Raw genomic sequence first — 27,098 nt, forward strand, 5'->3', positions numbered from 1 at the left:
CTCAGCACACTCAGCCATGGCAGCAGTCCCTGCACCTGCCCAGGCCAGCTCTCACCTCATACTCCCTCAGGAAGCCCATGTGGGACTTGGCTGCCTTCTGGGCACAGTGCTGGGCAAAGCTCTTCAGTGGGATGGGGCAGGACCTGGGGAGAGAGCCAGGGCATAAGGGTGAGGCTGAGCTCACTGAGCAGCAGCCAGGCTGGGTCTGCAGCAGGTGACAGGGCTGTGAGCAGACCTTCACTCCTCAAATGCCAGCAGTGTCCCAGGCTCCCAGCCCAGCCTGTGACAACCTGCTCTCCCCTAGACAGAGGCAGGTCTCAGGGGTGACACAGCCCAGGGCTCATTCCCAAGAGGCAGCAAGGACAAGGACATCCTGTTCTGCTTCAGGAGGGAGACAACCCGACCACAAAGACAAGTGCATGACCTCCAGATGTAGCCCCAGCACAGTGAGATAGGTGGTCAAAGCCATGCCCAGCTGGACCCTGCTCCATCCTCTTGGCCTCCATTAGGAGCACATCCCAAGGTCACCCAGCTGCCATGAGCCTCTCCAATTTTACAGATCTCCAGGGCATGTTTGTGGGCTGGGAAGCCAGAGGCTGAGGGAAATGCCTTCCCCAGGACAGCTCTGCACATCTCTGGTGTTGGTGTACCCAGGAGACTGCACTTTGTTCTGTGCTGCAGGGATAACCCACCCACAGCAGCAGCTGGGATGGCTGCTGGGCTTCCTGTCCTTCTGTCCTGCAGCCAAGGCTCACTGGGAGGGGCTGTGATCAGGCTGGGCAGAGTGGCAAAGCACAGCAAGGCCTTACCTCTGTGTCCCTGATAAATCCAGGAGAGGCTCCTCCAAGATCTTGTCCAGAATGCAGCTGTGCAGGAAAATGTACTGGGACTGGAAGGCAAAGGCAGACAGAACACAGAGCATGACACTGCAGAGACAGCACCAGAGGGGGCTCTGCTCCCTCTCCTAAGGGCAATGCTGACACCTTGTCCCAGCCCCAGGGACTGGAGACAGGAGACAGCCTGTGGGGCATCACAGACCAACAACATGGTGTGAGTTAAGAACTGCCTGCTAAGGGCCTGATCCTGTTCCTCAGTGCTCCAGGGTGTTTCTGAGCCTCCTGGGAGGTCTCTAAGACTGGATGTTGCTGTTGTGGGTCTAGCAGGGCATGAAGCAGCTGAAGACGCCCCCCCAGCAATTTCCACTCCAGCTGAGCTGCAGCTTTCAGCAGCAGGATGGCAGTGATAGGCTGAGGAGCAGCCTGGGGGTGCTGGGGCTGGCTGGCCAGCTCATCCAGCTGCCAGCCCTGTGAACTTCAGAGGAACTAAGTGAGGGGCCAGGGGAAAGAGGGAGCAGAGATCTCACCAGTGTCTGAATCATCAGGTACCGGTTCATCCTCAAGGAGTAAACAACACCAAATATGTCCACCACCTTCTCCTGCCTCATCTGCTGCAGCAGCCGGTCCAGCGCAATGAAGGTGCCCGTGCGGCCCACGCCAGCACTGAGGGCAGGGACAGAAAGGGTTAAACAAGCCTGACACACAGCCCTGGCTCCCTCCTGCTGCTGGACACGCTCCCAAAGGCTGCTGGACATGCTCCCTGGGCACCCAGGCACTGCCCCAGCAGGGAATGGGGCCAAGGAGCACCCAGGCTGCCCTGGGCTGGTGCTGACCACCTCCCCCTGCCCTCTCGGGTTTCTGTGGTTGAGATGACCCCCAGGTATCAGAAAGTCTTTTTTTCCCAGCCCTGCAAACGAAGAAGTTGGGATTCCTCGGCTCTGCTTTTCAGGGTTTATTTTCTCTTATCTATTCCATTCTCTCTCTGCCCTGCTGAGATCTGTCCAGCAGGTCGGGTTGTGGCACAGTCCCTGCCCTTGGGGTGGTGTTAACTTTTCATACTACAAACTACTTGTGCTTTATTTACAATTATTTCCCAATACCCATCACCTATGTTAGACAGTCTGTCTCTATCTTAAACCAATCTAAAAGTGTCACCATCCCAGCAGAAGATGGAGGACAAGAAGAAGGAGAAGAAGGACAGGACACACCCAGATTCCTCCTGTCTCTTGAACCCCCATTCTAAATCCCCAAAATTCTACTTTTTCACCCTGTGACAAATGAACTAACATTCTACTCAAACTCTTGTGGCTTGTGACTCTTCACACAAAGTTGGTAATTGTTCCCATGGACTAAAATTAAGGCACAGGTGTCTTTGACTCCATGCCAAGGTCTCTGAGCCCCCTGCCAGGGTCTGGAATCACTCAGGGCAGCCAGAGGAAAGTGCTGGGTCCCAACACTGCCCCACACCCTGGAGCTGGGTGCCAGCAGACCTGTGCTCCTCAACACTGAGCAGAAGGCTCCAGAGAGCAGCTGTGTCTCCTGGGCTTTCCCTCACTCACAGTTTGTGCACAGGTAGGACCTTCATCCCTCCCTGCCCTCTCCCATCCTCCCCCAGCATCCCATGGGGCAGAGCCTCACCTGCAGTGCACGAGGGTGGGCCCTGCATCCTTGGTGCTCTGGATGTGCTCCTGGACCAGCTCCCTGAAGGCCATGATGGAAGTGGTGGACTCGGGGATGCCGTGGTCGGGCCATGCTGTGTAGTGCAGGTGGGACACGAAGCGCTCTGCCCCCAGACCCTCCTGCAGGGGAATGCTGATGGGTGTGCAGCCCCCAGGGCAGCCTCACACCCCTGACAGCACCTGGGCACTTGAGGACACCTGGCTCAGCTGCAGGGAACAGCCAACATCAGGTCTGCACTGCCTGGTGGCTTCTGCTCCTCCAGGCTCCCCCCCAGCCCCTGCCATGCTGTGGAGGTGGGAGGGAGCACATCTGCCTTTGGCTGCCAGGGAACATGGCCTGGAAACCACAGGGACATGCTGCAGGGACATGGAAATGAGAGAGCAGGGGTGGAGATCAGCATGACACGTGCTGGACACCCCCATGTCACCCTCACTGCTCCTCAGGGCTTGGGTCTTCTCTGAGCCCCAGAAATGGCAGGGAAAGGTGAGGAGAAATGCCAGTGCCCAGCCCAAACCCCTGACAGGTCCCCACAGCCCCTGGAGTCTGCACTCACGTGCCACAGCTTGAACTCCCGTACTGTCCACTCCTCAGAGCTGCTCTGCATCAGCAGGTGCACCCTCACCTGCCCATAGGACACGGGGGCAGACTCTGATGGCCAGTAATGATCACACAGCACCTGGAGCAGGACAGGGCCCAGTCAGGACCTGGCTCCCAGGGAGATCTACAGAGCAGCAGCTGGAGGGGAGCCAGGACAGGCCTTGGGGAGCAGGCAGGGGTGTTTCCCCTTCCCGCTGGGAGCTTTGCACAGCTCTCCCTCACAGCCCCTTCATTTGGATCTCAGCCTCCTCCAGACAAAAGGACCTGTGTGGGTCTCATCATCCCTGGAGACTCGAGGAACAGTCCATGTGAGGTGGCTCACCCCCAGGACATGGCAATTTCAGATTCTGCAGACATATCTGAGGGTGATGGGCATGGTCCTGGCTGAGCTCCCACCCCAAGCTGAGGCTGAGTGCACAGATCAGCCTCTCTTCCCCCAAGCTGTCAGGGAAGCTGTGTGGGCTGTGCTCATGCTGGAGCCATATCAGAGCAGGGTTTTGTGGAGAACACAGCCCCAGCCCTGGGCTCAGCTCCCACCACCAGGGCAGGCAGGGCTGGGGCTGGCACAGACCTACCCTCCCGTTCTCCATGCACACGGTCAGCATGATGATATTGCAGACATTCTGCTCCCACACCAGCCTCCAGAAATCCTCTATGGTTTTCTTTAGGGGTCCCTGGGTGGCAATGAACTCTTGCTGGGATGTGTAGCCCTGGCAGACAAGAGCAAGATGAGTTAGCAGGTTGCCAAGGCAGGTGGGTCTTGCCCTGGGACCAGTCAGTGCCTGGTCGGTTTTTGTGGTAGAAGGAGAAATTCCGGTTGCCCTCAGCCCACATGGGCACAGTTCCCAGGCAGCTGATCTCAGCAGCAGCTGATTTCACAGGAAGCATGAGCTGCCCAGCTACACTTTCTACATATTTGGAATAAAGTGACCCACACCATTTCCCTCCAAGCAGTTCCTCATTCAGTCTAACCAGAGAAAGACAGATCTGGGCTGTCCCTGTGCTTCCCCTTGCCTGCTGAGGGCAGGGTGAGCATGCAAGGTCTCAGGGCACTTCTTTGCCCTTGGGCACACACATGCCCCCAGATGCACACAATGGCCCATGCATGCAGCGTGCCCTGCCTGTTACCTGGGAACACCTCACACAGGGGGGATGAAGGCACAGCTCCAGGCTTGTTCAAATGCAGCTGCACAGACCAGAAGGGAAAAGAGCAGGCAGAGAGACAGGGCAGTAAGCTGGGAGGTGATGGAAGAGGATAGATGAGAAGAGAGCAGAGAGACTTCCCACACTCACAGCATTTGCCATCTCACAGGCTCCATCAGTGCCTGCTACAGGGCAACCATCCCTCTCCACCTTCCCCCCAGCTCCTTGCTGGCCTGTGCCAGCTGTGCCCAGCTGTTCACCAGCACATCTCATGGCCACCAGCCCTCACAGAAGGGGACACTGCCTCAACCCTGGCAGAGTTCCTGTGACGGAGCCCTGTGGCCACATCTCAGTGGGGAAGGCAAGTGGGCACTCACTGGCATGAAGTTGGCATTGATGTAATCTGAGTGTGGATCCTCGCCCAGCTGGCTCAGCTTGACCCGAGAGTGATCATCTGAAAGAGACCCCACACAGGTGAGCCCCAGGAGCCTTCAGCAGGACATGGGACTGGGTGAGCCCCCAGGAGCCTCCACCAGGACATGGGACTGGGTGAGCCCCCAGGAGCCTTCATCAGGACATGGGACTGGGTGAGCCCCCAGGAGCCTCCACCAGGACATGGGACTGGGTGAGCCCCCAGGAGCCTTCATCAGGACATGGGACTGGGGAACCCAGTGGGAGAAGCCTCAGCAGCCCCAGCAAGGAGGCTCTGCGCTCTGCCAGGCACCTTCTCCCCAGAGAGGTGGGAACTGCTTGCCAGCTGGGCTAGCAGGGCACTGGCAAACAGAGCTGGGGTCATGAGGGCCACCAGTGAAGCTCATGGACCCCCTCTGGTCTCCTGGTGGGACCCATCCTGAGCTGGGCTCACCCAGCACAGCTGGAGGAGCTGGGCAGGATGGTGGCTCAGCCCTGCCTCAACCTTTAAGCATTCAGTCTGCAGCAGGAAAATGGAAACTGAGCCCATTTCAAGAGTTCTCCTGCACCCAGGAAAGAAGCCAGGCACTGACCCTGGCAGGGATGCAAGGTGAGCCTGTCCTTGAACACTGCCCTGTGAGCTCCCACCTGGAGGCTGGGGGAGAAGGAGGAGACAGCACTTACAGGGTAACACATGGGGATATCTGTTCTTGGAGACATTTGCTGGCAGCTCAGCCTCCACCTTGGACTGCTCCTTCCCAACTTCCTTCAGCTCCTGCAGGACAGGGGAAAAGATAAGCACAAACATTTCTCTGGAGAGCTCCTGGTCAGCTCAGCTCCCTGCTCATGGCTTGTCTGGAAGGTAAAGAGGATTATCCTCACACAGAGAACTGCTGCACTCTCCCCTCACATGGCCTGTGCACTCTGAGCCATGGTGGCTTTTCCCACTGCCTTTCCCAACAGCTTGTTCATATTTAAAAGAAAAGCCTAAGAACAAGTTCTGGGGGGAAAAGCCTTGGAAATCTACCACAAAGCTCAGAGGATTTTCTGCTGAGAAAACAGAAATATCTTGTGCTGCATCTGCTTCTGCCCCTGTCCTCATTCAAGAAGTCAGAAAAGCTTGATCTGGGGAGGGTTTGAAATTGCTGAATTTGAAGCTGCTGCAGCAGAAGAGTCCAGAGGCTGCAGGTGTTGGCAGTGGGAGCCAGGGAAGGCAGCCTGAGGTGAAGCTCACAGCCTGACCCTGAGGTCTGAGAGTGCTCCTCGACCTTCCTTCTGGCTGCAGGCTCTTTCCTACCACTGTCAGGGTGGTTCTCATCACCACCCCTCTCCCTTCACCTCCAGTCAGGGCTGGGGCTCTCTGCTCTGTGCTAGTTCACCTCATGCCACATGTGCTTTGACCAGAACTTGAACAAAACAGGTTTTGAGCAAAGGAACTGCTTGACACTTGGTCCATCCAATTTTTGGCCTCCAAGGCTGCTCCTCAGGCTGGCTGGATTGCTGGAGATGGGTGACCAGCCCTGGAGAGGAGCACTCCATACTGGACACCCAACAGCATGAGCCATGGAGTGCAGAAACCAAATGTCATCTAGGAGGTGTCACTGACACATTTTCTGAAAAATTCCTTCACCAGGATTTCTTCTCTTGGGAAGCTGGGAAGCTTCAGCTTCTCCATGTTTGCTCCTCTGCAATGTGATTTGGAGAATTGTTTACCCAGCATGTGAATTGTTTTTAATTAATGGCCAATCACAGCCAGCTGGGTCGGACTCTCTGAGTCCATCATGAGATTTTATTATTCATTCTTTGCTAGCCTGCTGATGTCTCCTTTCTCTTTCTTTAGTATAGTTTTAGTATATAATTTTCATATAATGTAATGTAATGTAATGTAATATCATATCATAATAAATCAGCCTTCTGAGAACTTGGAGTCAGATTCTCATCTCTCACCTCATCCTAGGGGCCCATAAACACCACCACAAGGAGGGTCTCATCTCACCTCAAACTCCTGGAAAAAAGCATGGTTAGCACTTGCTGCCTTCATCTCATAGTACTGCTTGAAGTTCTGCAGGGGGACTGGCCTGTGGACGTTTCTGCAGGAAATGAAGTCCAGAGGAAAACTTGCATTAGTTACTGGGAGGCCTGGCCAGCCTGCCAGGGGCCACTGGGACAGCCCTGCTGGGAGACCTGGATGCACACAGGGAGGGTTTACAGCCACCTCACTGCCCAGGGAAATAGGTCCAACAGCTGAAATATGGAGGGATTTCAGGGTGATGAGAATATTCTCCTGCTGCAGAACTCCTCCTGCAGAGGAGGTGTGGACAGTGCATTGACTTGGAATGGAGCTGGGCAGTAAATACTGGACTTGGGAAAGGTTGGTTTATAAAATAACTGAGGGGAGGAGACAGTTGGACTTTTCCTGAGTCAAAGCATGAAAAAGGAAGTAGGTAAAGGCCAGTGGGAGCTGCAGTGGGGCCATACAGAGGGCAGAGTCCAGCACTCACCTCAGGCTGTAGGTCACCATCTCCTGGGGTGGGCTGCTCTTCTGGGTTCTAGATTCAAAGCACAGGGTTAGGGAATAATGTGCTCTGACTCTATGATTTAGAAGGCTGAATAATTGCTTTATTAAGCTATTCTATATTCCACTAATACTATACTAAATTATATATTAAAGAGATATTATACTAAAGAATATTACACTAAAGAAATACTAAAGAAAAATCCATGACTGTCTCCAGATAATCATGATACACGTAGATTTAATTAGTCAAGGAATTAAAACAACTTTCACTAGTGTCCAATTAACAAATCACTTTAACACATTCCACATGTGCAAAACAACAAAAACAGTAAATAAAGATAAGAATTGTTTTCTTTTCTTCTTTGTGCTTCTCACTACCTTTCCCAGAGAGAAATCCTTAAAAACTTGTGCCTGCTGCTCTCTGTAAAGAGAGCTGGGCTACACACAGGCACTGTTACTTTTGCCTGCAGTGCAGAGATTGATGCCATGAGGTATTGTGGAGCCCTGGCAGGCACACTGCCTTGCACACCTGTAGGGTTTTGTGACCTAACTGCACATGGGCAGCTCCTCTGTCCCCTCTGCCTCTGGCTTCTGAGCTTGCCAGGCACAATTCCACCAGCCCACTAGTTTGTCCAAGTCTCTTCTAACACCCTCTCCCTGCTCTCCTCCAGGCTTGGCACTGAAAGCTGGGTATCAGCTGGCTCACGCTCACCTCTTTGCTTTGAGCTGTTTCCAGTAAACCAAAGCAAAAACAGCTGCAAGTGTCAGAAGAAATCCCACAATTATTCCAGCAATTACTGGCATTGAGAGTGGAGCTGTGTCTGCACTGGATCCAGCAGCTGGAATTGAAAGGAGAGAGTATAGAGAGAAGAATCAGTAAAAATGTTTTTAATGATGAGGGTTATGAGGCCCTGGCACAGGGTGCCCAGAGCAGCTGTGGCTGCCCCATCCCTGGAAGTGTCCAAGGCCAGGCTGGACAGGGCTTGGAACTATATGAGGTCCCTTCCAACCCAAACCATTTTATAATCCTATGAAGGGCTGCATTTATTGTATTTATTCTATTTACTATAGCCTATGAGCTCCCTCTGGCTGCTCATTACCTCTAACCTGCACAGCCAGGTAGGGAAGACGCCCTCCAGCTTACCTGAGAACATGGTGAATGTCACAGCAGGGGCCACTGGGTCATATTTGGTGAAGGCAGCAATGCTGAACCTAAAGGCAAAGCAGAGTCCTGAGTCAGGACAGCCTGAGCTGAGCACAGCACCCAGAACTCAGCACCTAGGGGGACACAACTGCTGCCTGGTTTTCTGTTATGGATTTAGGGAATGTGTGGAAATGGTCTTCCCTCCCTTTGCTGCCCCTTGGACAAGTTTGTTCCACTTGGGAAAGCATGAGAAATAGTTCAGGAAGCACAAATGGGAAGCAGCTCTCCTCCAAAGGGTTATCAGCAGAGAAAGGTAGAGTCTGGTCTCTAACAGGACACAAAAAATTAAAACCACATCGTTCATGTCAGCTGGTTAGCAGGGTTGACAAGAAAGAGCTGAGCCCTGTTTGACACTTCAGCTGGAAGGGCCAGACCTGTCCAGACCCTTCCTTGCACACACACACAAGTGGCTGGTGCATCCTCTTCCCTGTGCAGACCTGCCCCTCATCCCCTCCTGGCAGCAGGCACACCAATGCCCACAGCTCTCTGACTTTCCTTCTCAGCAGGTGATCTGGAAGGGCCCTTTCTTGTGCCCTGAATCCAAGACAAAGCTTTTAAAGGTAGCACAGGATTTTAGCAGCCAAGGGTTTGTGCCTCTGTGTGGGTGCCCACACCTGGCTGCCAGGGCACAGACCTCCTCTGAAAATGAGCCTGCAGATGCCAAGGCATGGAAGATGAGGGCTTGTGGATAAATAACTCACTGAAAGACAGGAAACAAGAACAGAAATTCTGAGTGGGAATGAGCTGTCAGCTTTTCACCACCCTAATAATCATTAATTCAGCAGCACACTCTACTGTGGATATTTAGGTTGGATATTTAGGCTGAGTGTTCCATGTACTGAGGATATTTAGGCTGGATATTTAAGATATTTAGGTCAGATATTTAGGATATTTAGGTCAAGTGCTGTTTGTACGGAGAACATTTATGTTTTTAGAGCAGCCAAACTGAAAGAAAGCTGTGATGTAACAGCAAGAAAGCTGTGGTGTCAAAGTACCTTCTAGTCCTGAACAACTGGACAGTTCAGTACATGGTGGTGACTCATGGGACTGAGTCAGGGCAGGACTAATGACAGGGCCTGGTGTCCCCTGAAAAGCTGCTCCCCCAAGGGAGGTCCCTGCTGGAGTGAGGAGCCCCAGTGGCTGGGGCAGGTGCAGAGCTGGGCCTGGCTCAACAGTGCCTGCGGTGATGGTGCTGCTGTGGAAGCCCCCTCGAGGCTGCTGACAGCCCTCAGTCTGAGATCTCTGCCCTGCTGCTCCCCCTCCATCCCAGCTGACCCCTCTCTACCCCTGCAGAGCTGAGCCTGAGGGCTGAACCAGCAAGTCCTGCCCTGAGCAATACAGAACAGACAGATTGGATGGGGGATCAGTCTCCAGGCTTCTGAAACCTTCTGAGATGCCCTGCCAGCCCAGGGACCTGGGATGGACACGGGATGGGAGTGCACTGTCAGCCATTCTCCTGCCAGGCAGGATCACACAGCACACGAAACTGCTCTCTGCTCTCCATGACCCCACTCTGCTGGAATTTCCCAGGCAGTGGCTCTCTGGAAACTCCCTTTTTTTTCCCCCTTAGGAAAAACAGCCATTCCCCACCCCCTGGGTGTTATCACCAATCTGGGCCAGTGCTGCCCTAACCAGCAGCTTAAGAGCCCCTCTTTGGCACAGGTGTATAATATTAAATATTATATTAAATAACTATTAATAAATATATTGTTAAATATTATATTAAATAAATATTATATTAAAACAACTCAGAATCAGGTAAAGTTTTCCAGGGTTGGTTCGGCAAACAGGAACATTTGGAAGGAAGGGAAAAGGAAGGGGAAAGCAGCAGGAAGGAAAAGGAAAGGAAAGGAAAAAGAAGGAAAGGAAGGAAGGAAGGACAAGAAGGAAGAAAGGAAAGGAAAGGAAGGCAAAACGTAAAGTTAAAGGACTGCAGGCAAAGGAATGAAAGGAAGTGGCGGAAGGAAGGAGGGAAGTAGTGGCGGAAGAGTGGGGCGGAAGGAATTGGGGCGGAAGGAAGGGTGGGCGGAAGGAGGTTGGGTGGGGGAAGGAAGGAAGGAAGAAGGTTGGCCCCGAAAAGAAGGAAGGAAGAATTGCGTAAAGGAAGTTGGCGGAAAAGGAAAGGAAGGAAAGGGAACGGAGGAAGGAGGAATGAAAGGAAGAGGGAAATGGAAGGAAAGGGGACGGAAGGAAGGGGCGGAAGGAAGTGGCGGAAGGAAGGCAAGGAATGAAGGAATGAAGGAAGTGGCAAGGAAGAAGGAAGTGAGAAGGAAGGAGGAAGGAAGGAAGTGCGGAAGGAAGGAAGTGCGGATGCACATTCGATGGACCGTGCCGCAAGGTACAGTGCATTACGGACCTTCCCGGCAATTCCCTGTGCGGAAGTGCGGAAGAATGGCGGACGAGAAGTGGCGGAAGATGAAGTGGCGGAAGGAAGGAAGAGTTGCGGAAGGAAGTCGGGAACGGAAAGGTAAAAAAGTGGCGGAGAAGCGGAAGTGGCGGAAGAGAAATGAAAGGAAGGAAGTGGCGGAAGGAAGGAAGGTGGCGAAGGGAAGTGGCGAAGGAAGGAAGATGGCGAAGGAAGGAAGTGGCGGAAAGGAAGGATGGAGGAAGGAAAGGAAGTGGCGGAAGGAAGTGGGCGGAAGGAAGTGGCGGGAAGAAGTGGCGGAAGGAAGTGGCGGAAGGAAGTGGGAAGGAAGGAAGTGGCGAAGGAAGGAAGGAAGTGGCGGAAGGAAGGAAGGAAGTGGCGGAGAAGGAAGGAAGGAAGTGGCGGAAGGAAGAAGGAAGGAAGTGGCGGAAGGAAGGAGGAGATGGCGGAAGGAAGGAAGTGGCGGAAGGAAGGAAGAAGTGGCGGAAGGAAGGAAGTGGCGAAGGAAGGAAGGAAGTGGCGGAAGGAAGGGGAAGGAAGGCGGAAGGAAGGAAGTGAAGGAAGGAAGGAAGGCAGGAGGAAGGAAGGAAGGAAGAAGGAAGGAAGGAAGGCAGGAAGGAAGTGGCGGAAGGAAGGAAGTGGCGAAGGAAGGAAGGGAAGTGAAGGAAGTGGCGGAAGGAGGAGGAAGGAAGGAAGGAAGGAAGGACGGAAGGAAGAATGAAGGAAGGAAGTGAGGAAGGAAGGAAGGAAGGAAGGAAGTGGCGGAAGGAAGGAAGGAGTGGCGGAAGGAAGTGGCGGAAGGAAGGAAGGAAGTGGCGGAAGGAAGGAAGTGGCGGAAGGAAGGAAGTGGCGGAAGGAAGTGGCGGAAGGAAGTGGCGGAAGGAAGGAAGTGGCGGAAGGAAGTGGCGAAGGAAGTGCGGAAGGAAGGAAGTGGCGGAAGGAAGTGGCGGAAGGAAGTGGCGGAAGGAAGTGGCGGAAGGAAGTGGCGGAAGGAAGTGGCGGAAGGAAGTGGCGGAAGGAAGGAAGGAAGTGGCGAAGAAGGAAGTGGCGGAAGGAAGTGGCGGAAGGAAGTGCGGAAGGAAGTGGCGGAAGGAAGGAAGGAAGGAATGGCGGAAGGAAGGAAGTGGCGGAAGGAAGGAAGTGGCGGAAGGAAGGAAGTGGCGGAAGGAAGTGGCGGAAGGAAGTGGCGGAAGGAAGGAAGTGGCGGAAGGAAGGAAGTGGCGGAAGGAAGTGGCGGAAGGAAGTGGCGGAAGGAAGTGGCGAAGGAAGTGGCGGAAGGAAGTGGGCGGAAGGAAGTGCGGAAGGAAGGAAGAAGGAAGGAAGGAAGGAAGGAAGGAAGGAAGGAAGGAAGGAAGAATGGCGGAAGGAAGGAAGGAAGGAAGGAGGAAGGAAGGAAGGAAGGAAGGAAGGAAGGAAGGAAGGAAGGAAGTGGAGGAAGGAAGTGGCGGAAGGAAGGAAGTGGCGGAAGGAAGTGGCGGAAGGAAGTGGCGGAAGGAAGTGGCGGAAGGAAGGAAGTGGCGGAAGGAAGTGGCGGAAGGAAGTGGCGGAAGGAAGTGGCGAAGGAAGGAAGTGGCGGAAGGAAGGAGGAAGGAAGGAAGGAAGGAAGTGCGAAGGAAGGAAGTGGCGGAAGGAAGGAAGGAAGGAAGGAAGGAAGGAAGGAAGTGAGGAAGGAAGGGAAGGAAGGAAGTGGCGGAAGGAAGTGGCGGAAGGAAGTGAGGAGGAAGTGGCGGAAGGAAGTGGCGGAAGGAAGTGGGCGGAAGTGCGAAGGAAGTGGCGGAAGGAAGTGGCGAAGGAAGGAAGGAAGGAAGTGGCGGAAGGAAGGAAGTGGCGGAAGGAAGGAAGGAGGAAGTGAAGGAAGGAAGGAAGTGAGCGAAGGAAGGAAGGAAGGAAGGAAGGAAGGAAGGAAGGAAGGAATGGAGGAAGGAAGTGGAAGGAAGGAAGGAAGGAAGGAAGGAATGAAGTAGGCCTGTCCTGTAGGCCCAAGGAAAAGGGCTGTGCCCGAGAGGTCCGGTGCCAGGCACGGCCGGCTGGGCCGGAGTGCCGGAAGGAAGGGGAAGGAAGGGAAAGGAAAAATGGAAAGAACCCCTTCCTTCCTTCCTCCTTCCTTCCTCCGCCTTTCCCCTCACTTCCTGCCCCGTCCTTCCTGCCCTTCCATGCCTTCCTTCCCTCCCTTCTGCCTTCCCTTCCTTCCTTCTGCCCTGCCGTCTTCCCTTCCTTCCCTTCCCTTCCGCCTCGCCTTCCGTCCGTCCTGTCCTTCCTGTCCCCGTCCTTCCGCCGTTCCCTTCCCTGCCTTACCCTTCCGCGCCAGCCCAGACACATACTACAGTCTTCCTTCCTGTGCCTTTCCTTTCCTTCACTTCACTGAAGGACATGGTCCCCAGCCGGTACACGCCCCATATTCTCACTTCTCTCTCCCTCTCTACCACTTTTTGCCATCCCTACCCCTCTGGAAGGGGGAAAGCTCTAGCTCATTGCACACAGAGAGATTCTCCCACAAGAACTTTCATTCCTCCTTTTCCTAATGCTTGCTCTCAGCAGGTGGCCCTCTTTAAATCACCATCAGCCATCCTTGCTGCCAGTTTTTTTAAAGTGAAATGAGATAATCTTCCAGACTGGGGGATCACAGAAATGCCTGTGGATGTGGTCACCATTTGATGAAACTGTGAGCTGCTAAATTAACAAGACTGACTAAAGATATCATTCTTTGTTAGCAGTGGAAAACCTGTTTTTCCATCAGCAGTTTTAAAGGCACCCTACAAGAAAATATGTAGGATCCTACTCACTGTCAAATAAGACTCTGAACTTATGACTGTTGGATCCATGTGTGTGTCTCAGGGGGAACTCAGACCTCAGCCTGTTTGCTAACCCAACCTCTGGACCTCCCACTGAGTAGGCACCACTGGAACTGTTTCCAAATCAGTTTCATTTTTGCACCATCTGCACATGGTTCTGAGTCACAAAGGAAGGTCCTACAAATTACAGCATCTGTTTTAGTTCCTGTCCAGGGCTGGACATCTGCTCAGCTCCTGAGACAACAAACACAGCCCTCAGCAGCCTCAGCTTTCCCTGTCTCTGCCCATGACACTGCCAAATATTTCCTGCATGCCAGCCCTGCCTTCCTCAAATGCTGCTTGGTGGAAAACCCTTGGGGATTTGGGGGTGTGAGGCTGAGGTGACATCCAGGGAGCTGGTGGCATTCTTGCAGGGACACATGCAGTCCTTTTTCTCCTCCAGCCCCTTCCCCTCAGGAGGGATGCTGACATCTCTCACCTGTACTGCTCGTTGGCTTTCAGCTTCCCATTGCAGGTGGCCCTGGACTGGCCACACTCCTCTGTCCCCACTGGCACCCTCCAGGTGTTGGGGGAGCTCCTCTGATGGAAGGGGTTGGGAATGAGCACTGCCAGGTAGGAGTCCTCTGTCCCATAGTAGTGGTCATACCACGTGCTGGACATGCTCTCCTGGGTGGGCCTCAGCACTGGAGGGGAATGTGCAAGGTGACAGTGACCAAAGTGACATCCAGGGGTCCTGCTGCCCTCCAGGGAGCCAGCACAGCCTGGGACCTGCAGGGACACTTACGTGACTCGTTGGTGGTGGCAATGACCCCGTAGTACTTGATCTGGCCGTTCTCCTCGCTGAACAGCTCGGGTGAGATGATGACTGTGGAGCTGGCCTCCACTGGGAACACCTCTGCACGCAGGGGTGGGGGCAGGGCTGGAAGAACAACCAGCAGGCACAGAGTGTCAGTGTGTCCCTGCTCCCAGACACCCCCACTCAGCCTGTGATGGTCCCAGCAGCTCAGCCAGAGCCCTGACCCACTGCAGGGCAGTGCAGCCCCCTGGGGCTCTCAGGCACCCCAAAGAGCCCCCAGCTCTGACCAGCAACACCAGGCGCTTCCTGCTGGGGTCTCCTGGGGTGTTTCCCTGTGGAAATAAGGGACTCACGCTCCACTGCTGTGCTGCAGAGCAGAGCCACAGCCTGGCTCCTCAGAGTGTTCATGCCCACGGTGCTCACAAGGATTTGGTAGGAGGAGTTTGGCTCCAGCCCCTCCAGACTGGCCTCGCTTGAAGGGATGCTCATGGTAAGCCTGGAGGTGGGGGGTCCTTCAGAAAGTCTCTCTGTCACCACCTCATAAGCCTCCACATCTCCAGGAGAGCTCGTCCAGTTCAAGTAAAGGCTCCTTGACTCTGGTAGGCACTGCACATCCTTCACTGGATTTGGCTCTGCAAAGGAGACATGGCAGGCTCTGGACCCACTGGATCAGAGAAATCCCAACCTCTGCCCCTGTCAGCAGCTGCTCCCCAGGCCAGTGAGATGAGCAGAGCTGGACACCTGCAGCTTGGGACCCTGCTGTGCCATGGGCCACAGGACAGTGGGAATGAGCAGGGCCTGAGCTCACATCTGACAGGAGACATCGACCAGTGGAGATCTGCAAAGCCTGCTCTGCTCCACAGGTAGCCAGGAGATCTCTGTGGTGGCGCTAGCTTAGGGAGCCAATGGCCACCAGAGGGTCACCTCACTGGCTTCTCCATCTTCCACCACAAGACCTCCCATGCCTCTGTTGACCCTCCAGATTTGAGGCCCCCCCAGGTGTTTCTCCCTCTTCCATCCTGCCCCTCCCTCCCTGTGGCAGCGTGTACCCACCCACAGGCACAGCCAAGGGCTTGGTGCTGCTCCAGTAGGGCCCAGCCACGCAGCTCAAGGACACAGAGTAGTTCCTGCCTGGGATCAGCCCCTGGAGGAGGTGCTGGAATTGTCCTCTGGCCAAGGAGTGCCTCCAGGGCAGGGAGCTGTTCCGGGGGTCCCGCAGCCACAGCTGGCAGTCGTCCTGCTGGCCATGGTTACTGCCCCAGGAGATCAGCATGGTGTTGTTTCCTTCAGCCACCGCTGAGAGATTTTGGGGAACTGAGGGGGCTACAACAAAAACCACATCAGGAGCAGTTACTGGTATGCACGTGCTCTCTTCTGTTCTACAGAGACAAGCAGGAGATGGGTGACACAAGGAGCCTCCACATGTTCAGTGATAACATTGCCAGAAGTGACCTTTAAATGGCAGCTGAAGGACACACAGAGTGAGGAGTGTGAGGAGATGGATTCTTCTTCCTGCTAATTAGCAAGTTTCATTAGAAACCTGCCCAAAGGGCTTTGCACATGACTCCCTGCACCCTGCCAGGGGATGGCTGAGCGTGGGAGCAGGGACTGCTGGATTCCCCAAGCAAAGTGTGGGGACTGTGGGGACGAGCACATGAAAAGGCTTATTGTGCTTATCTGCATTTCCACATTCCATAAAAAGAAAAAAAGCCCATCCTCCCCTTATACCCCATGCCAGCAATTCTCTGAGTGCCTGGAAAAAATGCAGCAGGAATGGTGGGGTGTCCCCCTGAGCTGTGAGGCCTCATGGTCCCCCAGGCTGTGGGTGTCATCTACCAGAGCAGCACTGCTGTGCTCTTGTTCAATCACCCGTGCCTGGAGGAGCCAGACTTCAACCAGTGGGGCCATGGGTCAGAGGCTGCTCCTGGAACAGCACTGGTGGCTGCCAGGCCCTGCCACAGGCAGCACGACTGCCCTGCCCCACTCTCCTGTCCACCAGGGCTTGCCCAGTCCATGATCCCATTGCTGCACTGGTACCTCCCACCCCATCTCATCCCATCCCTGGAAATATCCAAGGTCAGCTTAGACAGGGCTCTGAGCAACCTGATCAAGCTGAAGATGTCCCTGCCACTAGCAGGGGGGTTGGACTAGATGGCCTTTAAAAAGTCCCTTCCAACCCAAACCATTCTCTGACCCTATAGCTCCCTGGCTGAGTCTCTGCCCTTCCCACTGCAGGTGCTGAGCTCACCCAGTTGGGAAGGCTGAGCCTCGTGCAGGATGCAGAATCTCCAGCTCTGACACTTACTTGTCCAGTCACTGATGTTCCCTGCCGAGGCTGCATAGGGCCCTGCCATGGACACCACCTCCAGCAGGTATTTGTGTCCTGGAGCCAGGCCAGAAAAGGTGAATTTGCTGGTGCCTTTCCCAACAGAGACATTGGCTGCCACAGTGCCTGAGCCTGAGTGGTACAGGAGGAGCCTGTAGCTGTCCTGTCCTTGGGGCTCAGCTCTCCAGGATGCACTCAGCCTGTTGGGATAGCCCTGGTTTGTCATGTACACATTGCGGGGTGCCAAGGGGTCTGCCAAGACAGGATGGGACACATGTCAGCAAAGGGCCCCAGCACACTGCCTGGGGCTCTTGGTGGTGCCATCAGAAGGGATGCACCACACTGATTTCTCTAAGAAAATTAACTGTGTATTTTACAGTTTAGATAAATTACTTTTACCAAAGTTTAGGATAATTTATATTAAACAGCACTTAAACTTAGAATAATACACTTAATTTTAGAATAATAAACCTTATTTTAATACAATAGTAAAGTGATAAAATGTAACTCAAGAGTACCTAAAGTGCTAGTACTTTAGTACTTAAAGTATTTAGTATTTAAGTACTTGGTACTTAAAGTATTTAAGTACTAAGAGTACTTAAATATAGTGAAACTTAATCTTATTAACATTCAACTTACTGAATGGTTATTTTTTATCAACTTATTGAAAGGCATTCATTTATTATTTATAAATGTTTTAACTTATTTTTATATTATTAACACAAAAAGTATTAAAATCTAGATAAAATAAATTTTTTATATATATATATATATATATATTAGAAGACCTTTTAGATGGACAGCGCCCTTAGCCTCCACTGAGTGGCTCCACCCACCAGCCCAGAGGCAGCTCAAAGTCTCAGCAAACTTCTCTGTGCTTGCCTGAGCAGGGACAGCCCTGTCCCCGATGGAGTGAGACATCTGGGGAGGGGTGAGGAGGGAACACACAGCCAGCTTGGGGACAGGGGAAGGTGAACTCCCCACTGCTGCTCCCTCCTCACTGGCTCTGCCCTGGAGCTTGGCTCTGGAGCTCCAGCTGCCCTCACCCAGGCTGCTGGAGCTGATGATGAGGGGGCAGAGCCTGCTCACTGCCACTGCTTGGGCTTTGCTGGGAAGGTCAGCAGGGCCACGTTCTTGGCCATGAGCCTTCCTGACTGCCCAGCAAGGCACACATCTGTTGGAACCCTGGATGCTGAGAATTTTAAACTTTCTGTGCTGAAAGGCACAGATCCACAAGAGAACACTGCATTTGACCTGAGGCTGCGGAGAAGGCTTCCAAAATTGATTGACAGCACTGGGATTGTGGGTGTGTAGTTGGTTAGCAGTGTTTAATATCACAGGGTAGAAAACTTAGGATTTGGGGTTTTAAAATATAGAATAAATATGAAGGAAGATGGAGGTTTTTACCTTCTTCCTCCTTCTCCATGGGTTTGGGTGGTATTTTGTAATTGGACAGAAAAGTCACTGCAGGCTTCGAGGAATCAGTCATTGGGTTAAAAGGGAAAATAATTTAGCTGTCATTTCTTAATTGGATAGTTTAGCCTAAAAGACCTTGTAACAAGAGATAGTTGGCCATTTCTGTGCCTCGCTAATGAAAGACTGCAGAACTCACAGTTGTGAGGCTGTAACACTGATACAAAACAATAAACATCTGAGTCTGAACATGAACTATCATCTCAAGTGCCTTCAATCCCGACAGAGGCAGAAAAAACAAGCAGAGAAACAACACACATACCCTCACAAAAGGTACTCACACGTCCAGTTGCTGACATTCCCTGCAGGTGCCCTGAAGGAGCCAGCCACTGATGCCACCTCCAGCAGGTATTTGCTCCCCGGGGCCAGCCCCGTGAAGGTGAAGTTGTGGGTGTCCCTCCCAAGCGAGGCCGTGGCTGCCACAGTGCCCAGGGGTGCCTGGTACAGGCTCAGGGTGTATCCATCCCTGCCCCCAGCTGGGGCACCCCAGGCCACACTCAGCCTGTCGGGGTGCCCCGTGCTCAGCAGGCGCACGGCAGCCGGGGGCAGCGGGCCTGGGGAGGAAACACAGGTCACTGCCAGCAGCCACAGCTGGGCTCAGCACGAGGAGAGGCTCCACATCTGTGCCAGGCCTGCGCTGCAGGAGCTGGGGAGCCACCACACCTCGTGTTGGGGACAGGACACCCAGCAGCAGGACAGGTGTCCCCTGAGGGAGGATCCCCTCTGACAAACGCCTCCTCATCCTCAGCTTTCTCTTCTCCACCCCACTTCATCTTTAATGATGCTCACCCTGACTGGTCCCTCACATGCCAAGCCCTCCTCATCCAGGTCACAGTCATTCCCACAGCCCAAAGGGAACACCTGCACCCTGCCATGAGCACAGGTGTGTTCCCACACCTAGCTGCTGTGCAGTACAGCACAACACAGCCCCTGTTCTCTGACCAGCCCTAGAACCTTTCTGGGGAGGGAGAAGTGCTGGATTAGCCCATCTCCAGAGCAAAGACCTGCTCTCCTGGGAGGACTGTGGAGTGCTTTCTTGCACTACACTGATTCATTTGATGAACCTTTATGGTAAGCTGGTTTCTACCTGTGGGAAAGGACTCAGTGAGCCTCCTGTACACAGGTACAGTACAGGTGCCCTGTAGACGTCTGTGCTCCTGTACACAGGGAGATGGGTCAGCACAGACAGGGAATGTCCCAGCACAGACAGGGAATATCCCAGCACAGACACATCTGGGCAGCCCTGTTTTGTAGCCAGCCCAGAGACTGCAATGCCCCCATGGTGTTCAGCAGCCCAAGATAGGAAATGCCTGGTGATGATGACTGGACCTTAGAGCCCCTTTTTCTGCCTGCAGAAGGGGCTTATCTCTCTGTAAGACTCTAGGTCACTTTCCTTTAACCCTTACTATTGACAATTTCCAAAACCCTTGTATCCTATAAAAGCCCCTACTTTTGCCCAGTTTGGCAGAAGAGCTGTCCCTGAGACCTTCACAGAAGATTCAGTCAAGCCATCACTGTGGAACCTCACACAGCCTTCTCCTCTCTCTCCCTGCCTCTGCCCAAAGCCCTTAGCAAGCTGAGAGCTGAAGTCACAATGAGCTGATAATCACTAGAGCTGATATCACCTAAGATTGCTGAGGTGGCTGTGGCTGGGAGCTGCCTGGGAGCTGGGACAGGCTGGGCTGAGCAGGGCTGGGCTATCTGGACGCCACTGCAGCCCCTGGGGACACCCTGAACCCCAGCAAAGGCTGCATTACTGTTTCAGAACACGGCCCTGTTCAAGCCTACAGCTGAACATGCCAGTGCCATGCAGCCAGCAGTGTGCCCCTGCACTAACTGCTGAGTGTCACACCTGTACAGAGGTGTGTGCACATCTTCAAAGCCACCAGGTCCCGCATGAACCTCCCAACTCTCCCCAGGACAGCCCAGTGGTGTGACATTTCCCACCCCTCTGCAGAGGACACTGCTTCAGGTACTTACATGTCCAGGCAGTGATTTTGGGTGCTGTTGCCTGGTACTGTCCAGCTGTGGCAGTGGCTTCCAGAGAGTACTCATGACCCGGGGCCAGCCCCGTGAAGGTGAAGTTGTGGGTGTCCCTCCCAAGTGAGGCTGTGGCTGCCACAGTGCCCAGGGGTGCCTGGTACAGGCTCAGGGTGTATCCATCCCTGCCCCCAGCTGGGGCACCCCAGGCCACACTCAGCCTGTCGGGGTGCCCCGTGCTCAGCAGGCGCACGGCGGCCGGGGGCAGCGGGCCTGGGGAGGAAACACAGGTCACTGCCAGCAGCCACAGCTGGGCTCAGCACGAGGAGAGGCTCCACATCTGTGCCAGGCCTGTGCTGCAGGGGCTGGGGCAGCAGCAGGGTGCCACAGGCTGGCTGGGACTCTGTGGCAGCTGCTTCCTGAGACTGTGGGTGGCTACCAGGGACAGGGTGTGGCACAGGGTCAGGCACAGACTCCTCATGCTGCATCCATCAGAGAACAAGCACTGCCTTGCTCTTGCTCTGTCCTGCTCTTTCCTCTGCCGTGTCCTTGCACGGGTGGCAGAGGAAAGAGCAGGACAGCTGCAGCAGTATGGTCCCTGACTGAACTGGGAAAGGGAGATCTGGTGAAGAAGACTGCAAGGAGAGCATCACACTCACGTGTGCAGTGGGTGAGGCTGGGGGTGCTGGCATGGAAGGGCCCAGCTGTGGCCCTCACTGCCACGCTGTAGCGGGTGCCAGGGCTCAGGCTCCTCAGGATGTGGCTCCTGGCGTGCCCACCCAGCAGCGTGTGCCCCACAGGAGTGCCAGATGCTGTGTCACGGGCATCCACTACGAAGCCTTCTGCCCCTCGGCCCAGCACTGCCCAGGACACCACCAGTGCTGAGCCTGAGGGGCTGCTCAGGGTGAGGTTCACAGGGGCCAAGGGATCTGCAAAGCAACAGGGAGACAGTTAGCCCTCCTGCTCTGTGCTGGCTGCTGTGCCCAGGGCTCCTACAGGCAGGCTGGACCAGAGATCCTCTGGAGAGAAGCCTGGGCACAAAGGGCCAGGCAGGCACATGGCTTTGAGAGTATCATCCCTGGGGTGTGCTGCTGGATGTGGCAGGGGACATAACCAGAGCCTCTGGGGTGGATGGGGTGTTTGGTTCTGTGTCCAGGATGGAGTGAGGGCAGTGAGTAGAAAGGTGGGACCATCACAGAAGCTGTGGGCATGGCTTGGGATGGGAAAGGTGGTGGAGGGTGTTCTGGAAAGATAAGGTGGGGGCTCATAGTGGGGTGCCCAACCCAGCCAGCCAGACTCACATGTCCATTGGGTGACATTGATGGAAGAGGCTTTTAATGAGCCTTTCACAGCAGTGACCTGCACAGCAAACTTGCTGCCTGCTTCCAGCTGAGTCCAGGTGATGTTCAGGGCATCTGGACTCAAGGTCTGGACCTGAATCCTGCTCTGGGTGCTGAGGCTATACAGAGTAACATGGTAGTGATCCCTCCTGCCAGGGGGCTCATACCAGGATGTGTAAAGCTCTGAGGAGCTGCCTGGGTTGGTAAGGCTCAGGTTTGTAGGTGCAGCAGGAACTGTGAGGAAAAACAAGACACACGAGTCAGAGAGGAAAAGATCCACTTCTGAACATGCAGCCATGTTTGTACACAGAGACTGAGAGAGGCAGGATGTGACTACAGGTCAGCTTCCTCAGAAACCAGGCCAGGGTGCCCTCCTTCTCCTCCCCTCCCCAGGTGCCAGCACTGATGCCATCACCCATGGGTGTCAGATGCTGACCTGTGCAGCCGGTGATGTTCTCGGGGAGGGAGCGGTAGGGCCCAGCCACTGCCCAGATCTTCACAAGGTAGCATGTTCCTGGTTCCAGCTGTGACACAGTGACATTGGTGCTGTCCTTCCCTGCTTCCAGGTTCCTTGGCTGTGCAGAAGAGCCCTCCTGGAGAAGGCTGAGCAGGTATCCATCCCTGTGCCCAGGGGCAGCCTCCCAGTGCACAGCCAGAGCCTGGGCCGTGCTGACAGGGCTGGCAGACAGGGAACAAGGAGGCAGCGGGACTGTGGGAGAGAAACAGCATCACTGGGACAAACCTGGGCTGGGCAGAACTGACTCTAGCTTGGGAAGGGAGCTGGGAGCTGGAGGACTGTGGGCATCCACACAGTGCCTAAGGCTGGTGGGAGCAGGGGAGCTGTGTCCTACCAGTGTAGCCGATGGCAGTCTGAGAGGAGATGCGATGAGGCCCGGCCTGGGAAATGATCTCCACACGGTACCGGGAGCCTGGCACCAGCCCCTCCAGGTCCAGCTGGGTCACTCCACGGGGGACAGACACATTCCTGATGATGGACAGGGACTCAGCCACTGAGAGCTGCACCAAGTGATCTCTGCCACCTCCGGACTCCACCCAGCTCACGTGCAGCTCCTGGGGTTCCCGGCCAGGCTGCACACTCACGTTAGCCAGGGACAGGGGATCTGGAGGGAAGCAGAGCATGGACACCCATGAGGTGGTGGAGGAGCCACCTGGAGAAGCCAGGCACAGCCTGCCCCTCTGCACAGGGTTGAAAGAGAAGTGGGGGCACCTGACCACTGCATCTCCTGTTCTCCTGAGGGACATGCAAGCTGCCTGTGCATGTCCCCAGGGTGCTGCTGGCAGGCAGGTGCTGAGAGCACCCAGCTCCCAGTGGGCTGCTCTGTTCCACAGACAGGGAGCAGCAAGCCTATACAGGTCTCTGTGCTTCCTCTCTCACATCCCCCTCCCACCAGTCCCTGGCTGGCCTTCGGATCAGTGGTCTCGGCAGAAGGTTTAACTTGTCTGGGGAAAACCTAAGCTGGGGAAAAGGATCTTCTGGAGCCCAACACTCAGCACCTAACCTATGACATGTGCTCTGTCTTCCAGGACAGGGAGCATGCAGGTCCCACTGGAGCCCTCCCTCCACCCAGACAAATCTGTGTCACTGCTAGTCTTACAGGCAGTGTCAGATGTCCCATCCCTGCAAGAGACTGGGAATACTTCTGACTCACATGTCCACTCAGTGGCAAAGTGTGACGAGGATCTGTATGGGCCAGCGAGGACAGTCACCCTCAGGAAGTACTGAGTGCCAGGGGACAGCCCCAGGAATGTGAAGTTGTGGGTGTTTGGCCCCACTGAGGTGTTCCTCTGTGCTGCATGGCTCTTGCTGTAGAGCTGGAGGTGGAACTGGTCCACATCACCAGCAGCCTTGTCCCAGAAGGCCGAGAGCCCCATTGGGCGCCGGGTGTTGGTCAGCGTCACGCCGGATGGAGCCAGGGGGTCTGAGAGAGAGGAGACAGCCAGGCAGTGAGAGGAGGCTGTGCTGTGGGGTTGTCCTGGGCACCCTCCCCTGTCTGTGCCTGCTGGGGTTAGGTCAGGAGTCAGCACATCAAACCCAGAGCAGCCAGAGCCCCTGCTCCACAGCAGACATGGGAGAGGGTCCCCACCTTCCCCTGGGTGACATTTGGGAACATTTTCTATTCAGTGATGGGTTCCTCCTGCACTGCACACCCTTTCACTTCCAACTGGCTGAATGTGGCTCCAGCTGCCCATCCATTCTGTGTGCCTATGCACCCCTGCCTCATTCCCCACCTCCCCACACATGAGCCACTCTGAGCATTCTGCTCTCAGGGGCAGGTGGCAGTTGTGACCTGCAGCAGGGTGAGGTAGGACTGTCACACTCACATGTCCAGTCAGTGGCTGATCTCACAGGGGATCTGTAAGGCCCAGCCATAGCAGCCATCTCCAGCGTGTACTGCCGCCCAGGGACCAGGTTCTCCAAGGTGACATTGGTCCAGTCACTCCCCACAGTCACATTCCTGACCACCTCCTGGGACTTTGTTTCCCAGAGGGTCCCTGTGTAGCCAGTGCTGCCAGAGGAAACTGCTCTCCAGGAGGCTTGCAGAGAGGTGCTGTGGCCCCCATTGCTGAGGGTCAGCTGCTCTGGGGGCAAAGGGTCTAGAAAAGGAAAGGTCTAGAATCATCTGGCAGAAGCGCAGCTCCAAATGTGCTGGGGCAGGAGTCCCTTCCCTGGGAAAATCTGGACCCAGGTGCTTGGACCACTGCCACCCCTGCTGACACCCACACACCAGTCTGGCAGGGACTGGGCCAGCACAGCTCAAACTGGCAGAGAAAAAAATGTTCTGGTGCTGGAGGAGGTGGTGGGTGGTGGGGAGGGTGGCTAAAGGCAGTGACAGCCTGAGCAGTGCCACAGGAGGGTGGCTGAGGAGAAGGAGGAGAAGGGCACTGGGCTCAGCTGTCCCTTGTGCCTCGTGACTGGTAAACAGCAGGGTCAGACACATCCAGCACCACCTCTGCCTCCTGCTGAGCTTTTTGCCCAGTTATAGGGTTAAGCTGTGGAAGATGTAGGTGCCCTGAGGTGTGACATCAGGGAAAGGGATTCCTCTATATTTCCTAGTATTAAAAACTAAACAATCAATCATCATCATTTCACAATCACTCCAAAACAAATACAGGACTAATCCTAAAACCAACCTCCTCCTTTTCTTCCCCCCTCCAAAAACCCAAACAAAAATATAAATCATGATCACAAATCATCAATCATCCACTAAACTTCAACATTCTTGTAGCTTATAAAAAGCATGACACCAAAGATGTCAAGATGGCTGCCACACCCACCCAAGACAAGAGATTTGGTCCATACATCAGGGGCTGTGGCACTCACATGTCCAGTTGGAGATGCGGCGGGGTGAGGATGTGTAGGGACCAGCCACAGTGCTGACCTCAAAGCTGTACAGGGTCCCAGGGTGCAGGCCCTCGTAGGTGAAGCTCGTGACACCCCTGGGCAAGGAGCTGTTCTTCACAGGGTGCTCTGCAAGGCTGAGGAGCAGCAGGTAGCCCTCCCCTGTGGCCTTCTCCCAGCTGGCCAGCAGGCTGTAGGGGCTGCCCTGGCTCAACAGGCTCACACCAGAGGGTGCTCGTGGTTCTGCAAGGGACAAGGACAACATGACATGGGGCAGTGCATCAGGCAGGAAGATGGCTTTCACAAGGTATTTTCTGCTTTTCACATTGCTCTAGGTGACCCTAGAGCAGGGGGTTGGACTAGATGATCTCCAGAGGTCCCTTCCAACCCTAACAGTTCTGTGATTCTGTGACACTGCAGTTGTCTCCATCCCACAAAGGGCAGAAGGGGCTGCAGGAGAGCTCTGGGAGACCCCCAGCACCATGGGTTGGGTGGGTACCTCCCCACACTGTACAGATTCAATTGTCCCTGCCCAGAGTGGCAGCTCTGGGACAGCACCAACTGTGGCTCCACAGGGCACCCAGGAGAGTGAGCACAGGGAGATGCTGCACTTCCCTGCCCACCCATCCAGCTGTGCTGAGGGGAAGGCAGGCAGCTACCTGCAACCTGCCAGACAGAGTCCAGAAGGCACAAAGCAGGATCTGGTCTTGATCTGTGCCTGACACTTGCTGGCACAAGCCTGCCCAGGACCTCTGAGCCCACCCTCACCAGGAGCTGTGGGGAGGCAGAATTTCCTGCTCTGACCCACAACTTAGTCTTGAGACCAGGTGTCCCAGGTGGCCTGTCCTTGTGCCTGCCTCACCCCCAGCCCCCTCCAGGCAGCAGGAACAGCCCCAAGGGCCACACATGGGCTTTCTGCTCACCTGTCCAGGCTGCTGTGCTCCGTGCTGATGCCCTGTAGGGCCCTGCCACCACCACCACCTGGACAGAGTACTGCTGGCCAGGGCTCAGCCCGTGGAAGGTGACGTGGTCGTTGTCCCCACCAACGGAGATGTTCCTCGTTGGAGCACTGTCCTCTCCCTCCTGCAGTGTCACCAGGTAGAAGTCCCTGTGTCCCCCTGGGACACTCCAGCAAGCCTCTAAGGAGTTCTGCTCCTCTGCACTGCTCAGGGTCACATTATCAGGACTCAAGGGGTCTGGAAGGGAATAGGATTGTGTGAGTCAGGGTTATGGGGTACTCTGTACCCCTCACACTACTGAGCCTCATTCCTGCAGGGTTACGTCCAGCCTTAGACATCCTTTTGGAGCAAGCCATCTGCACTCCCCAGCACAAGCATTCCTGGATTAACAGAGTCCAGACAAAGCTGGCAGCCTTGCTGAGAAATTCCTAAAAGTCTCCTTCCACTCCATTCACATCCCACCATGAGCTTGCTGATATTCCCAGGAACTGGCCTGGACCAAACTCCTGGCCAGACGCCCCTGGCTCGTGTGTCTGGCATGGGGGAATTCTGTTCACTGGAGCAGGTCAGAGCTGCAGACAGCAACAGCAGGGATCAGCCTCACTCCAGGGCAGAAAGAAACCAGCTGGAGCTCTGGAGGCCTTCCAAAATCCCATCTGCACAGAGCAGGCTCCAGCTTCCCAGGCTAGCAGGTGGAGGAGGAAAGAGCTGGAGATGACACCTGGTGGCACCCAGCTCCTCCCAGCATACACATGAGCAGTGTTTGGCCAGTGCCAAGACAAGTCACTGGCCACAGCAGCTCTGAGTCTGCAGCTTGGCACCTCCATCCTGTGAGGGCCAACACTACCTTGGTGTTCAGAGTGAATCTGCTCTGCCCTCTTCATTTCCCTCCTGATTTTCCTGGAAACATCTGGGAGAGCCAGTTCAGGACTGGAACTTTTTACTGGGCTACAGACATGGTGTCACCAGCAAAGTCCCCTTCTTTCAGGGCCCTCATCAGCCTGAGGGCAGAGCAGAGAGTGGGCTGGGGCAATGGTGCAATAGTGGGTTCTGGGAGGGCTGCCCTCACTGTTTTGACCTGCCAGAGGCTCCTGGATTCCTTGGCTGTACTTGCACAGCACCCACCATGTTGGGAACATCCACCAGCATGAAGTGATCAGCTGCTACCACATCCTATCCTTGACAACAATCAAGAGCACCAAAAATCCATTTCATAGAATCACAGAACTGTGGAATGGTTTGGATTGGAAAGGACCTTGAAGCTCATTCATTCTCCCTTCCACTATTCCAGCCCTCCAAGCCCTGTCCAACCTGGCC

General features: G+C 54.8%; 1 protein-coding gene across 6 annotated transcripts in view; it reads right to left on the bottom strand.

Annotated features, from left to right (window-relative positions):
• Positions 1-27,098, bottom strand: part of LOC103822435 (receptor-type tyrosine-protein phosphatase V-like) — a 48,193-nt gene that overhangs the window by 8,142 nt on the left and 12,953 nt on the right. For 3 of the 6 annotated variants that reach the window (XM_050985108.1, XM_050985107.1, XM_030231949.2), the window contains 27 exons: positions 25,746-26,018; positions 24,805-25,065; positions 23,805-24,077; positions 23,132-23,401; positions 22,313-22,582; positions 21,898-22,170; positions 21,423-21,695; positions 20,781-21,050; positions 20,122-20,394; positions 18,423-18,695; positions 16,648-16,920; positions 15,396-15,665; positions 14,696-14,974; positions 14,331-14,465; positions 14,025-14,229; positions 8,330-8,397; positions 7,898-8,024; positions 7,169-7,216; positions 6,664-6,757; positions 5,352-5,442; positions 4,634-4,710; positions 3,689-3,823; positions 3,070-3,192; positions 2,475-2,635; positions 1,364-1,499; positions 810-889; positions 56-143 (listed from right to left, as the gene is read on the bottom strand). In XM_050985108.1, coding sequence (XP_050841065.1) covers positions 56-143; positions 810-889; positions 1,364-1,499; positions 2,475-2,635; positions 3,070-3,192; positions 3,689-3,823; positions 4,634-4,710; positions 5,352-5,442; positions 6,664-6,757; positions 7,169-7,216; positions 7,898-8,024; positions 8,330-8,397; positions 14,025-14,229; positions 14,331-14,465; positions 14,696-14,974; positions 15,396-15,665; positions 16,648-16,920; positions 18,423-18,695; positions 20,122-20,394; positions 20,781-21,050; positions 21,423-21,695; positions 21,898-22,170; positions 22,313-22,582; positions 23,132-23,401; positions 23,805-24,077; positions 24,805-25,065; positions 25,746-26,018 — 5,099 coding nt within the window. Of the gene's footprint in view, positions 1-55; positions 144-809; positions 890-1,363; positions 1,500-2,474; positions 2,723-3,069; positions 3,193-3,684; positions 3,824-4,633; positions 4,711-5,351; positions 5,443-6,663; positions 6,758-7,168; positions 7,217-7,897; positions 8,025-8,329; positions 8,398-14,024; positions 14,230-14,330; positions 14,466-14,695; positions 14,975-15,395; positions 15,666-16,647; positions 16,921-18,422; positions 18,696-20,121; positions 20,395-20,780; positions 21,051-21,422; positions 21,696-21,897; positions 22,171-22,312; positions 22,583-23,131; positions 23,402-23,804; positions 24,078-24,804; positions 25,066-25,745; positions 26,019-27,098 lie in introns of those variants that run through there. The other 3 variants (XM_050985109.1, XM_050985110.1, XR_007780125.1) reach the window with 3 other exon arrangements.

The sequence above is a fragment of the Serinus canaria genome, chromosome 26 (genome assembly GCF_022539315.1).
Source record: "Serinus canaria isolate serCan28SL12 chromosome 26, serCan2020, whole genome shotgun sequence".
NCBI lineage: Eukaryota > Metazoa > Chordata > Aves > Passeriformes > Fringillidae > Serinus > Serinus canaria.